This window comes from Heteronotia binoei, chromosome 19, assembly GCF_032191835.1.
Source record: "Heteronotia binoei isolate CCM8104 ecotype False Entrance Well chromosome 19, APGP_CSIRO_Hbin_v1, whole genome shotgun sequence".
Lineage (NCBI taxonomy): Eukaryota > Metazoa > Chordata > Lepidosauria > Squamata > Gekkonidae > Heteronotia > Heteronotia binoei.
This window is the reverse complement of record NC_083241.1, coordinates 40,224,208-40,238,791: the sequence shown is the minus strand read 5'-3', so window position 1 is coordinate 40,238,791 and position 14,584 is coordinate 40,224,208. Positions and strand designations below refer to the sequence as shown.

General features: G+C 49.4%; 1 protein-coding gene across 1 annotated transcript in view; it reads left to right on the top strand.

Annotated features, from left to right (window-relative positions):
* THSD4 (thrombospondin type 1 domain containing 4) overlaps window positions 1-14,584 on the top strand; it is a 434,172-nt gene that overhangs the window by 31,931 nt on the left and 387,657 nt on the right. The window contains exon 3 of the mRNA XM_060259859.1: window positions 14,034-14,476. Within this exon, the coding sequence (XP_060115842.1) occupies window positions 14,034-14,476 (443 nt within the window). The remainder of the gene's footprint in view (window positions 1-14,033; window positions 14,477-14,584) is intronic.

Here is a 14,584-nt window from a genome sequence, read left to right as displayed (position 1 = left end):
GCCCCAGATACCCGTGGATCAATTTTCCATGATTTTCTATGGGAATAAATCTCCACAGGGAATAACAGAGTTCCCAGCAGACATTTCCCTCCCCTCCCCCCGCTTTCTAATGACCCTGAAGCGGGGGGAGGGCCTCCAAACCCGGGGATCCCCTGCCCCCACCTGGGGATTGGCAACCCTATTGCCTCCTTTGTCGATTAGAGGGCCGATGTGCTTGGAAAATGTTTAAGCAGCTGAATGCCTGAGGGCCATGAATGAATGGAGCTGCTGCCTGCTGAGCCAGGGCGTTGCTCTGTCCAGGTCGCTCTTGCCCACTCTGACTGGAAGCTGCTCTCTGGGAGGTGGGGAAGGTGTCTCAGGCGCGAGAGGTCTTTCCCATTGCCAGCTCTCTGATCCTTTGAGCCGCATACGGACTGAACCTGGAACCTTCTGCAGGCCAAGCAGTGTCTCAGCTGCAGGGCAGTTCCCCAGCCTCTGGCTGGGAGATACATTTTGAGTAAATCCTTTGTGCGCAGCTCCAAATCCTTCCCCCGGCAGATGCCTTCTGCTTTCCAGCTTTCCGTGTTTTGGCAAGTCTGATTCCAGGCTTCTTAATCCTCTTGACTCGGCAATCCCGTCCAGCTTTGGCCAGGGACTTTGGAAATTCCTTTCACCTGCGCGGCAGGCTAGCCAGCTGCCTGTGTCCTCCATAAGTCATCGCACGTTGGGCTAGGAAGAGATTCAATTGCCAGCGAGCTTAAAACCGTCTCTCCGATGCTTGTGTGTGCACAGAGTTGTCATGTGTCCAGAAACGTTGCATGCTCATTGCTTTCCCGGGAGGAGCAATTATCATTGTGTCATGGAATCTTTCCAGTGTCTTAAGGAATACTGGCTGTCTTCCTCTGGTGGAAGGGATGTGATATAAAGATATCTGTGCTCTCAAACTGAGCGCCAGTTTGGTGTTGCGGTCAAGTGTGCAGACTCTTATCTGGGAGAACCAGGTTTCATTCCCCACTCTTCCACGTGCATCTGCTGGAATGGCCTTCTTGGGTCAGCCAGAGCTCTCGCAGAGCTGTCCTTGAAAGGGCAGCTTCTGGGAGAGCTCTCTCAGCCCCACCCACCTCACAGGGTGTCTGTTGTGGGGGGGGGGAGAAGATATAGGAGACTGTAAGCTGCTCTGAGTCTCTGATTCAGAGAGAAGGGCGGGGTATAAAACTGCAGTCTTCTTCTTTGTCTTCTTTCAAGGGGAATGCCATCATCCCCAGCAATATGTGGACAACACAGTTAGTTTTGTTAACAGTCTGTGGTGTGAAAACCTGTGTCATGGATTTTGTTTCCCAAGCATTTGTTGCAGAATTTCTGCTGCATCTGGTTTGTGTGCCAAGGGGCCCTGGTTCAGCCCTTGGAGGCTCTGCTTAAAGGTCCGCAGACAGAGAGACCAATCTCTTTATGGTTGCCAAGTCTAATTCAAGAAACATCTGGAGACTTTGGGGGTGGAGTCAGGAGACATTGGGGGTGGAGCCAGGAGCAAGGGTGTGACAAACCTGATTGAGCTCCAAAATGAATTCTAGCTATCACATTTAAAGGGACCGCACCCTCTTTAAACACCTTTCCTCCTTTGAAAATAATGAAAGATAGGGGCACCTTCTTTTGGGGATCATAGCATTGGACCCACTGGTCCAGTCTTTCTGAAACTTGGGGGGTGTTCTGGGGTGAGGCACTGGATGCTGTGCTGAAAATTTGGTGCCTCTACCACAAAAACAAAACAAAACACAACAGCTCCTCCAGAGCCCCAGATACCCACAGATCAATTCTCCATTATACCATATGGGAATTGGTCTCCATTAGGTATAATGTTCCTAGCAGACGTTTCCCTCCCTCCCACTTTATGACCCTGAAGCTGGGGGAGGGCATCCAAACAGGAGGATACCCTGCCCTTAACTGGGGATTGGCAGCCCTGTTTCTCTTCCTGAGACCCTGGAGAGCTGTTTCTGGCCAGAGGAGAAAATACAGAGCAAGAGGAACCAAAGAGCAAGGCTTTGACTCTGTAGGCAGCTCCATGAGAAACCCGACTCTCCTTTTCTTCACCTCAGGGTCTGAGCTTTTCACGAGGGTCTTGAAAGGCATGCTGGAGGTGACTTGGGAAGGGGTTGTCTTCTGCCATACACCTGCCCGAGAAGTAAGATCACTGGGAAATGCCCTTCTGAATGTCACCCCAGTCAAAGAAGCTGGGGACGCACATGAGACAGGGCCTTTTTGGTGGCAGCCCCAAGATTATGGAACAACCTGCCCGGCGAGGTGTTCTTGGCCTCCTCATTTTTGATCTTCAGAAGGCAGTTGAATGTAGGGTCGCTAACTCCAGCTTGAGAAATTCCTGGTCAGGGGGAGGTGGGAGGAGGGGAGGGACCTCAGAGGGATATCATACTATAGAGACCACCCGTCAAAGCAAGCCTTTTTTCCCTCAGGGAACCAACTTCTGCAGTCTGGAGATCAGAACATAAGAACATAAGCCATGTTGGATCAGGCCAATGGCCACACAGTGGCCAAACCCCCCAGGTGCCATCAGGAGGTCCATCAGTGTATGAGTTTGTAGGAGTGTTTTTTTTTGGAAAGAGAATATGAACCCAATTTGGAATTGCCTGGACCAGAAACTCTCCATGTGGTGGTAGGGTTGCCAATCCCCAGGTGGGGGCAGGGGATCCCCCGGTTTGGAGACCCCCCCCCCCGCTTCAGGGTCATCAGAAAGCAGGGGGAGGGGAGGGAAATGTCTGCTGGGAACTCTATTATTCCCTATGGAGATTTATTCCCATAGAATATCATGGAGAATTGATCCGCTGGTATCTGGGGTTCTGGGGGGGCTGTTTTTTGGGGGTAGAGGCACCAAATTTTCAGTATAGTATCTAGTGCTTCTCCCCAAAACACCCCCCAAGTTTCAAAAAGATTGAGCCCCAAAAGAAGGTGCCCCTATCCTTCATTATTTCCTATGGAAGGAAGGAATTGAAAAGGTGTGTCGTTCCTTTAAATGTGATGGCCAGAACTCCCTTTGGAGTTCAATTATGCTTGTCACAGCCTTGATCTTGGCTCCACCCCTAATGTCTCCTGGCTCCACCCCCAAAGTCTCCTGGCTCCATCCCCAAAGTCCCCAGATATTTCTTGACTTGGACTTGGCAACCCTATGTGGTGGCCAGAATTGATCAGCTTCAGAACTTTCTCTTGGCTCCAGATTTTGTCTAACGTGGCACTCCCAAGGCAAAGTTTGAGTTTCCTGTTCAAGAGAACAAAAAGTCAAAATGTCTTCTGTACGAACACATGCCTTTCCCCAACAGTTGCTCCTTTCCTCTCCCCGCCCCCGCCACCCATCAGTAAATATGTCTGATCATTACAAATTGCCTGTAGTGGGCATTCTTTAAAAATAACCCGTCTCCAAGATAATCCGTTTAAGAGTGTGCTTATTTGTAAATTCCTCAACTGAGTTATATTCACATCCAGCTATTTTAAAAGCCTGCCTTTTTGAAAAATGGACCTTTTAAGGCTTTAATTGGTATCCTTTTCACCTCCCTCCATCAAAATCTGAAAATCTCCTTTGCCCGCCATGTTTGAGAAAGTCACTCATGCGTGGCTCATAGCGTGGTTTCATTTACACACAGCAGTACCGGGTTTGACTGGATATTAAAAAAAAAAAAAAAACCCACGCACTTAAAGATCCCCCACCCTCTCTCCCCCAGTGTTCTTGCTTAAAAGTTCTAGCAGAGGCACTTCAGAAATGTGGTTTCAGTTAATGTACATTATAACAAAAGAACAGCAACTCTCGGGGCCAATTCAGACAAGCATTTTGTTCCCAGTATCAATAGCTGGCTTTCTAAATGGATCTTGGCTTGTTGAACTGGCCGTGTGAACAAACAAGTCCTCAAGAACAGAGACTCACGAACACACTGAATCAGACCTAGGGTTGCCAAGTCCAGTTCAAGAAATAGCTGGAGACTTTGGGGGTGGAGCCAGGAGACACTGGGGGTGGAGCCAGGAGCAAGGTTGTGACAAGCATCACTGAACTCCAAAGGCAGTTCTGGCCATCACCTTTCAATGGACTGCACACTTTTTAAATGCCATCCCTCCATTGGAAATATTGAAGGATAGGGGCACCTTCTTTTAGGGCTCATAGGATTGGCTCCCCTGGCCCAACCTTTTTGAAACTTGGAGGGCATTTTGGGAAGAGGCACCGGACACTATGCTGAAAATTTGGTGCCTCTCCACTTCTTATGTGATTTTGGGTGGCAGGTGGCTTGCTGGCCTTTTGCCTGGGGAGGGGGGCGGGCCAGGAGAGTCCCAGGTGAGTGAGGCCTGCTTGGGTTGGCTGGATCTCTAGTCAGGCCAAGCAGGCCTTGCTCACCCGGGGCTCTCCTTTCTTGCATCGGGTTGCTTTTGGCTAGGGGTGGCATATGCTAACGAGTTATGCTAATGAGCTCCACCACCTGTTTTTTTTTTTTTTTTACAAAAAAACCCCCTTGGTTTCCCACCTGAGAAACTGTACCTTTCTAAGTGCCTCAAGCTCATTAACATATCCTTTTTCATCTTGCCTCAAAACCTCCAAGGCCTGAATCACTGGGTGGAGCTCCCTTTGCTGAGGACCACGGCCTGTCAGTTATCGGCTTCTCCCATCTCCCGATGCCATGTAACAGAATAATTTTAAGTGGCGCTGGGAGCTCTTTGCAGGCTGATGGCTGCCTTTGATGGCTGTAAAATTGAGGCTAAATAGGCCCAACAGCCGAAACATGATCCCCACCCCCTCCGATAAGAATGGATTGTAACCGAGAGTGGAAGGAAAAGTCAGTGCCCAGCGAGGGCTTCTGTGAATTGCAGGCTTGCCTGAATTCGAGTTTGCTGTGGAGCCGTCCAGTTATAATTAAATTTGCCAACCTCCAGGTGGGTACCGGACCTCCAGACTATACAGTAGGGCGGGCAGCCCCCCACTGCAGGCAGGGCATCCCCCGTCATCCATCAGTGAGGAGGAAGGCCTTGACTGCTGTCGCTGATAACACAGTGACATCACTTCCGGTACGTCCCGGAAGTGATATCATCGCATTGCCAGTGTTGTGGAAGCACTCTGGTATTTGGGCAAATGTTGTTATTCAGTCGCACAGTCGAGTCCGACTCTTTGCAACCCCATGGACAAAGTCATGCCAGGCCCTCCTGTCTTCCACCATCCTCCGAAGTCTGCCCAAATTCGTGTTTGTTACATCAGTAACGCTGTCCAGCCATCTCCTCTTTTGCCGGCCCCTTCTTCTTTTGCCTTCTGTCTTTCCCAGCATCAGGGTCTTCTCCAGGGAGTGCTCCCTTCTCATTGGGTGGCCAAAGTATCTGAGCTTCAGCTTCAGCATCTGACCTTCCGGGGAACAGTCTGGGTTGATTTCCCTTAGCACTGACTGATTGGATCTTCTTGCAGTCCAAGGGACTCTATGGTAGAAGCCATTTTTTTGCAAAATTGCTTGAGTTTTTGCCCGAATACCAGAGCCTTGCTGGGCTGTTGGCCATGTGATGACATCATTTCCGCTGTCTGCTGGAAGTGATGTCTCCACATAGCTGGTGACGTGGTCTAGGCTTCTCTCCCGCTCCTCTCAATGGTTGCCTGGCAACCCTACTACAGAGTAGGGTTGCCAAGTCCAATTCAAGAAATACCTGGGGACTTTGGGGGTGGAGCCAGGAGACTTTGGGGGTGGAGCCAGGAGATATTGGGGCGGAGCCAGGAACAAGGTTGTGACAAGCATAATTGAACTCCAAAGGGAGTTCTGGCCATCACATTTAAATGGACGGCACACCTTTTCAATTCCTTCCTTCCATAGGAAATAATGAAGGATAGGGGCACCTTCTTTTGGGGCTCATAGAATTGGACCCCCTGGTCCAATCTTTTTGAAACTTGGGGGGTCTTTTGGGGAGAGGCACTAGATGCTATACTGAAAATTTGGTGCCTCTACCCCAAAAGACAGCCCCCCTCAGAGCCCCAGATACCCGCGGATGAATTCTCCATGATTTTCTATGGGAATAAATCTCCATAAGGAATAATAGAGTTCCCAGCAGACATTTCCCTCCCTTTCCCCCGCTTTCTGACGACCCTGAAGCGGGGGGAGGGTCTCCAAACCGGGGGATCCCCTGCCCCCACCTGGGGATTGGCAACCCTACCACAGAGATCAGTTTCCCTGGAGAAAATGGCTGCTTTGGAGGTTGGATTCTGTGACATTATACCCTGATGAAGTTTCCTCTTTAGTCTTCCCCCTTCAGTAGGATTTGCAGTTGAATGTCTGAATATCTGAAGAAATGTGTTCTAAACCCACAAAAGCATGTATTGAAATAAATGGTGTTAGTCTTTCAAGTTGCCACTGGACTTTAGTTTTAAATTAACTATTAAGATCTCTTCTTGTGCGGTCTCTTATCTGGGAGAACCGGGTTTGATTCCCCACTCCTCCACTTGCACCTGCTGGAATGGCCTTGGGTCAGCCATAGCTCTGGCAGAAGTTGTCCTTGAAAGGGCAGCTGCTGTGAGAGCCCTTTCCAGCCCCACCCTCCTCACAGGGTGTCTGTTGTGGGGGAGGAAGGGAAAGGAGATTGTGAGCCGCTCTGAGACTCTTTGGAGTGGAGGGCGGGATATAAATCCAATATCATCGTCATCATCATCATCATCATCATCATCGTCATCATCGTCGTCATCATCATCTTCTTCTTCTTCTTCTTCTTCTTCTTCTTCTTCTTCTTCTTCTTCTTCTTCTTCTTCTTCTTCTTCTTCTTCTTCTTCTTCTTCTTCTTCTTCTTCTTCTTCTTCTTCTTCTTCTTCTTCTTCTTCTTCTTCTTCTTCTTCTTCTTCTTCTTCTTCTTCTTCTTCTTCTTCTTCTTCTTCTTCTTCTTCTTCTTCTTCTTCCTTTCTGCTTCCTCCCTGGCTTTAGCTTACCATCCCCTTCATCTTTTGCCTTCTGTCTTTCCCAGCATCAGGGTCTTCTCCAGTGAGCGCTCCCTTCTCATTTGGTGGCCAAAGTATTTGAGCTTCAGCTTCAGCATCTGACCTTCCAGGGAACAGTCTGGGTTGATTTCCCTTAGGACTGACTGATTGGATCTTCTTGCAGTCCAAGGGTCTCTATGGTAGAAGCCATTTTTTTTTTTTTTTTGCAAAATTGCTTGAAGCAACAGGACTGAAATGGGGAGAAACAGAGTCAAGAAATTCCTGGTGATGGGGGGTGCGGTTGTATGGGGAAGGCAGTTTTTGGGGATGGGCTTCAGTGGGGTATAATGCCACAGCATCCCCCCCCCCCCCCAAACAGCCATTTTCTTCCAGGGATCTGATCTCCATCACCTGGAGACCAGTTGTCATTCTGGGAGATCTCCAGATTCCACCTGGAGACTGGCAACCTTAGCCTCAACACATCAATACGAATGCTTCGTGTGCATTGCTGGTGACTGCGGAATGGACTTTTTAATGCGGCCGGTGAAGAAAGCGCTCAGCCACGTTCTAGGGGGTGGAACATTTTTGGATAACGATAGATCGCCGCGGATCGTTGCGTCGTCCCGCATGATATCCAGCTCGGCTGGTGTTTGCGGATGGACTTCATGTCTTGAAAGCTGCCTTCGTTCCATCTGCTGTCTGCCGAAGCTTCTAATTCTCTTTTTCTTTGCTGGGCGGCGACATGTCCCGACAGGCTCCGGGTGGCTTTGCAGCTCAGTCATCGTTTTGGGCTGCAGGCAATACATTTCGATCTTAATCTCCGCTTCGCAGGGATGGCCTCCGACAATAACAGCGCATGGTGGAGCACAGCTTCCCTTTGGAGGGAAGAAAATGACCTGTGATGCTAGCGTATGGAAGAGCTTGAGTGTGTGTGTGTGTGTCAGGGTTGTAGCCAGAATTTCATGCTTGGTGGGGCCCACAGCAGGATTTGTTGTTTGGGGGGGGCCACCCGGTTTGGCAGCCCAAGGCTCTCGGCACTGTAAGCTGTCTTGAGTTCCACAAGCTAACTTCCCTTTGCCTGGGCAGTCGCAGCAGCTCTGCTCCCCCGCCCCTTTCTTATGTGCCTATTTTTTAGGGACTTCTTGACTCTCCCCACCCCCTTTGGCTCTGCAATTCTGTGTTAGGGAAGGGGAGAGAAAAAGGGAAAAGACCAGCAGCAGTGCTACTGCTTGTTTGGTGTAGTGGTTAAAAGCCAGTTTGGTGTAGTGGTTAAGTGTGCAGATTTTTATCTGGGAGAACCGGGTTTGATTCCCCACTCCTCCACTTGCAGCTGCTGGAATGGCCTTGGGTCAGCCATAGCTCTAAGTGTGTGGACTCTTATCTGGGTGAACCGGGTTGGATTCCCCACTCCTCCACTTGCACCTGCTGGAATGGCCTTGGGTCAGCCATAGCTCTAAGTGTGCAGACTCTTATCTGGGAGAACAGGGTTGGATTCCCCACTCCTCCACTTGCAGCTGCTGGAATGGCCTTGGGTCAGCCATAGCTCTAAGTGTGCAGACTCTTATCTGGGAGAACAGGGTTGGATTCCCCACTCCTCCACTTGCACCTGCTGGAATGGTCTTGGGTCAGCCATAGCTCTAAGTGTGCGGACTCTTATCTGGGAGAACCGGGTTTAATTCCACTTGCAGCTGCTGGAATGGCCTTGGGTCAACCATAGCTCTGGCCAGAGGTTGTCCTTGAAAGGGCATCTGCTGTGAGAGGCCTCTCCAGCCCCACCCTCCTCACAGGGTGTCTGTTTCCTGTTTCTGTAACAAAAATTTTATTTTGCAATATATTGAAAAGTATTCTACTATCAGAATTTAAATGTAATTCTTCAATACATTACATAATTTCCCACCCATCCCACCCTCCAATTTATGACCTCTGCCGGTATACAAAACAAATTTAAAACCTTTTAAAAGTAAAAATTCACATATATAGAATCTTAACTAAAAGTTATCATTCACTTAACTTTATCTTAACTGCAATATAACTACTATTCTTATTCCTTTTCTTAGTTCTTAATTCTTAATCATCAGTATTACATATTTAATCAAATAACCATAATCAGTTCTTCTTTTCACTTTGAAAATCCAATTAATACTTATTAAACATTAAAGATAAAATTCATAGTCATGGAATCATCACTAAAAATTATTCAAATCTTAATCTTATCTTAACTTACCAAAACTTACTATATTAACTCAGCTACTTATATTTCACTACTAGAACAATACTCAGTAATCACAGTCCTTTTTTTCCTCTTTTAAAGTTCAATTAATATTATCAAAAACCACTAGATGACTCTTCACCTTCCATTGTATCTCCACATAATTTTGGAATTTATTCCAGTCTTCTTTAAATTTCTCCAGAATACAGTCTTTTAAGATTCTAGTAAGTTTGTCCATTTCACTCCAATTAAGAACCTTTAAGATCCAGTCCCATTTTTCAGGTATTCTATCTTGCTTCCACATTTGCGTGTACAATGTTCTCGCAGCTGAAAACAAATACCACAACAATGTCCTGCCTCGCTTTGGGAGTAGGGTTGCCAAGTCCAATTCAAGAAATATCTGGGGACTTTGGGGGTGGAGCCAGGAGACATTAGGGGTGGAGCCAAGATCAAGGCTGTGACAAGCATAATTAAACACCTGGGGATTGGCAACCCAATCAGCAGTAGCACCTCCACGCTCAGGTGTACTGGCTTTGGGCGGGCCGTTGGAGACCCTGAACTCTTCCTACGTGCTTTTTTCACACGTCGCCCTCTGGGGCATGGGAGAAGCGCAGCAACATGCACGATCCCCGTTCGCCCTCTGGCATTCCCAAGCCTCCCTCTCTCTCTCCCCTTTTGCAACTGGGGGGCGAGATCCAGCCCCACTGCCCCTTCCCTACTGGACGGGGGGGGGGGGGTCTGTCTTACCTGCCATCTCCTCCCAGCTCGCTCGCCTTCGCCCCCACCCCGCATCAGCCACCCCGCCGCCTGCAGCCATTTTCCGCTTCTCCCTCAGCTGTTCCCCGTGTGGGAACGAAGACGACTCACAGAAGCCCGGGTCCTGCTGCGGGGCATGGCGGGAAGCATAGCTCCCCGTCTGGAGCTCATCCCCACAAGCCAATGGGAGGCAAGCGGCCCAGAGAACTACAAGCCTGGAAAGCTGCCGTGCTAGGCATGCTGGGAGTTGTAGTTCTTTCTAAAGGTGGGGAGAGGAATCGCAGAGCAGGGAAGGGAAGGGAAGAAAAGGAAGCGGAAAGGCTCAAGGCTGTTCCAAAAGGGGCGCCAGGCGGGGGTGGGTTGTTCTTCGCAAGGCCTCCCTGGCACTTTTTTTTTTTGCCATTGCGATTTGCAAAAGGCTGCTCTGCCTCCAAATGCCCCAAGAGCGAGTGGCACCAAAATGGCACCATTTCCCCCCCGCTTCCGAATTTTGGGAGGGCGGGGGAGGAGGCTTCCATATCGGGGGTCCCCCGCCAGGGCGGGGGAGTTGGGAAGCCTATTCGGGAGGGACTGTGTCCTTTTGGGGAGGGACTGTGGCTCAGTGGTAGAGCATCTGCTTGGTAAGCAGAAGGTCCCAGGTTCAATCCCCGGCTTCTCCAAAAAAGGGTCCAGGCAAATAGGTGTGAAAAACCTCAGCTTGAGACCCTGGAGAGCCGCTGCCAGTCTGAGTAGACAAGACTGACTTTGATGGACCCAAGAGGGTCTGATTCAGTATAAGGCAGCTTCCTATGTTCATATGTTCGGAAAGCTTTCCATTTGTAACCCCACCAAAAAAAATCTGGAGCTTTCTTAATATTAGATCCCAAGATTTTTGATATCTCTTGTTGAACCATAAGCCAGTATTGCTTCGCTTTTTCACAAGTCCACAACATGTGATAGAAAGAATCTTCATGTTTTTTACATTTCCAGCACCTATCAGAAACTTGATTACTCATTTTTGCTAATTTTTTAGGCGTCATATACCATCTGTACAGCATTTTAAAACAGTTCTCTTTTATATTATAACACGTTGAAATTTTCATAGAGTTCTTCCATAGGTGTTCCCACATCTCCATTTGTATTTCTTTGTTAAAGTTTATTGCCCATTTAATCACAGGGTGTCTGTTGTGGGGGAGGAAGGTAAAGGAGATTGTGAGCTGCTCTGAGACTCTTCAGAGTGGAGGGCGTGATATGAATCCAATATCTTCATCTACCTCACAGGGTGTCTGTTGTGGGGGAGGAAGGGAAAGGAGATTGTGAGCCGCTCTGAGACTCTTTGGAGTGGAGGGCGGGATATAAATCCAATATCTTCATCTACCTCACAGGGTGTCTGTTGTGGGGGAGGAAGGGAAAGGAGATTGTGAGGCGCTCTGAGACTCTTCGGAGTGGAGGGCGGGATATGAATCCAATATCTTCATCTACCTCACAGGGTGTCTGTTGTGGGGGAGGAAGGGAAAGGAGATTGTGAGGCGCTCTGAGACTCTTCAGAGTGGAGGGCGGGATATAAATCCAATATCTTCATCTACCTCACAGGGTGTCTGTTGTGGGGGAGCAAGGGAAAGGAGATTGTGAGCCGCTCTGAGACTCTTCGGAATGGAGGGCAGGATATAAATCCAATAGCTTCATCTACCTCACAGGGTGTCTGTTGTGGGGGAGGAAGGAAAAGGAGATTGTGAGCCGCTCTGAGCCTCTTTGGAGTGGAGGGCGGGATATAAATCCAGTATCTTCATCTACCTCACAGGGTGTCTGTTGTGGGGGAGGGAGATAAAGGAGATTGTGAGCCGCTCTGAGACTCTTCGGAGTGGTGGGCGGGATATAAATCCAATATCTTCTTCTTCTTGTTCAGAGTGGCAGTGAGCAAAGGGGATGGATTGGGGACCCTCCAATGGAGGGGCCATATAGTTGGAAGGGAGGGTTGAAAGGATGGGCCTGGCCCCTCCTAGGCCCCACTGTAGCTAAAGGCCTGGTGTGTGGGTGTGCGTGCGCTTGTGCGTTTCTGTGCCTTGAAACCTTGAGGCATAAAGCAAGTGCCGTATTTGCTCATGGCAAAGTTGAATGGGCGTGAACATCCTACGAGCATCCCCCGGTGAATATGTGATGCTCTTCCGCCTGCTGGCCTTGAGCACTGTTGGCTTTGAAGTTGGATTCACTGAATAATGACGATGATTTGTATCACATCTATCCAAATGGAAGTCCCTCCAGAACAAAAGCTGGGGTTACCAATTCTGGATTGGGAAATTCCTGGAGATTTTTTGGGGGGAAGGCTAGGGAAGGTGGTTTGGAGGAGGGACCCCAGTGGAATTGTATGCCATAGAGACATAGGAACATAAGAGAAGCCATGTTGGATCAGGCCAATGGCCCATCCAGTCCAACACTCTGTGTCACATAAGAACATAAGAGAAGCCATGTTGGATCAGGCCAGTGGCCCATCAAGTCATGGCCCATCCAGTCCAACACTCTGTGTCACATAAGAACATAAGAGAAGCCATGTTGGATCAGGCCAGTGGCCCATCAAGTCCAACACTCTGTGTCACATAAGAGAAGCCATGTTGGATCAGGCCAATGTCCCATCCAGTCCAACACTCTGTGTCACATAAGAACATAAGAGAAGCCATGTTGGATCAGGCCAGTGGCCCATCAAGTCCAACACTTTGTGTCACATAAGAGAAGCCATGTTGGATCAGGCCAATGGCCCATCCATTCCAACACTCTGTGTCACATAAGAACATAAGAGAAGCCATGTTGGATCAGGCCAATGGCCCATCTAGTCCAACACTCTGTAGCACACAGGGGCCAACACCCAGGTGCCATCACGAGGTTCATCAGTGGGACTAGACACCCTCCCACTGTGCCCCCCCCCACGCACCAAGAATACAGCGCATACTGCTCCAGACAGAGAGTTCCAACAATACGCTGTGGCTAATAGCCACTGATGGACCTCTGCTACATATGCTTATCCAATCCCCTCTTGAAGCGTATGCTTGTGGCACCCTCCATACAGGGACCACCCTCCATACAGGCCCCTAATGCAAAACCCATGCCCCGCAAGTCCTGCTTCATGGCAGCCATTTTCTGCAGGGAAACTGATCTCTGTTGTCTGGAGCTCAGCCGTAAATCTGAGAGATCTCCAGGTCTCCTCCGGAGGTTGACAACCCTAGGTTTTAACCTGATCCAGACCGTGTCGGCAGACAGCACCAGTTTCTGGTTTAAGGAGAAGACATTCCAGGGTTTGAGTGTGGTGGTGGCAGAAATTGCCCTGGCTAATCCAACCTCTGCCAAGTCTGATTCCTGTGAAAGTATACCCTACATGGATTCCAGCATCCTGACAAGTTGGAATGGAAGGAGGTGATTCTCTGGGCCCAAGCTGTTAAGAAGAAGAATTGCAGATTTATACCCCACCCTTCTCTCTGAATCAGAGACTCAGAGTGGCTTACAATCTCCCATATCTTCTTCCCCCCGCAACAGACACCCTGTGAGGTGGGTAGGGCTGAGAGGGCTCTCACAGCAGCTACCCTTTCAAGGACAGAGTCTCAGAGCGGCACACAACCTCCTTTCCCTTCCTCCCCCACAACAGACACCCTGTGAGGTGGGGCTGAGAGGGCTCTCACAGCAGTTGCCCTTTCAAGGACATCCTCTGCCAGAGCTATGGCTGACCCAAGGCCATTCCAGCAGGCGCGAGTGGAGGAGTGGAGAATCAAACATGTTTCTCCCAGATAAGAGTCCACACACTTAACCACTACACCAAACTGACTCTTTCAGGCTTTTCAAAGGCATGCACCATGATTACATCAAAATAAAATAAGATTTTTCATAAGCATGCCTTTTTTTTTTGCAGGAACTCCTTTGCATACTAGGCCACACCCCCTGATGTAGCCAGTCATCCTGGAGCTTACAGTAGGCCCTGTGGCAAAGAGCCACAGTTTGGCCTCTCCTGGTTTATTGCATTTAGACAATGTGTACGCTGCCCCTCCAGATCCATTCAAGGGGGGCTCACAACTGGAATAATGAAGCCAAATTAGCCAGGGCATTAGAGCGAGTCAACGAAAACAAATCATATCAGTGAAAAACCTGATCAAACAAGCAATACATGCGCCGTACTAAATTGTCTACTCCAATCTGTTTTAGGTTCCTCAAAGGATAGAAGAGCAGAACGTTGCAGTGGAAGAAGAAAATGGAGGCATCCCAGGGATCTGGGGAAACTGGGGGCCCTGGTCGGCCTGTTCTCGAAGCTGCAGTGGAGGGGTCATGGAACAAACAAGGCCTTGCCTTCCGGGATATTATTACGAGAGGAACTACCGCAGGCCGGGACAATTCTCCGTCTCTGAAAGGACTTTTGGTCACCACCAGCCGCTGCACCACCAAGAAGACCTCCTGAACCCTTACTCCGGGCACGTCATCTCTGCCATACGGACATCGGTGCCTCTTCACAGGAACGAGGAGCAGAGCCGTGTGGGTCTCCGGGCGGGACTCTCCTCCGGGGGTCGCAACGACAGTCACTTGAGCAGAAGCGCATTGAGGGGAGGCCGCCTTTCTCAGTCTCGGCGTCGGAGTCCCAGGCCGGATAGAAGGTAGAAGAAGAATTGCAGATTTATACCCTGCCCTTCTCTCTGAATCAGAGACTCAGAGTGGCTTACAATCTCCTATATCTTCTCCCCCCACAACAGGCACCCTGAGAG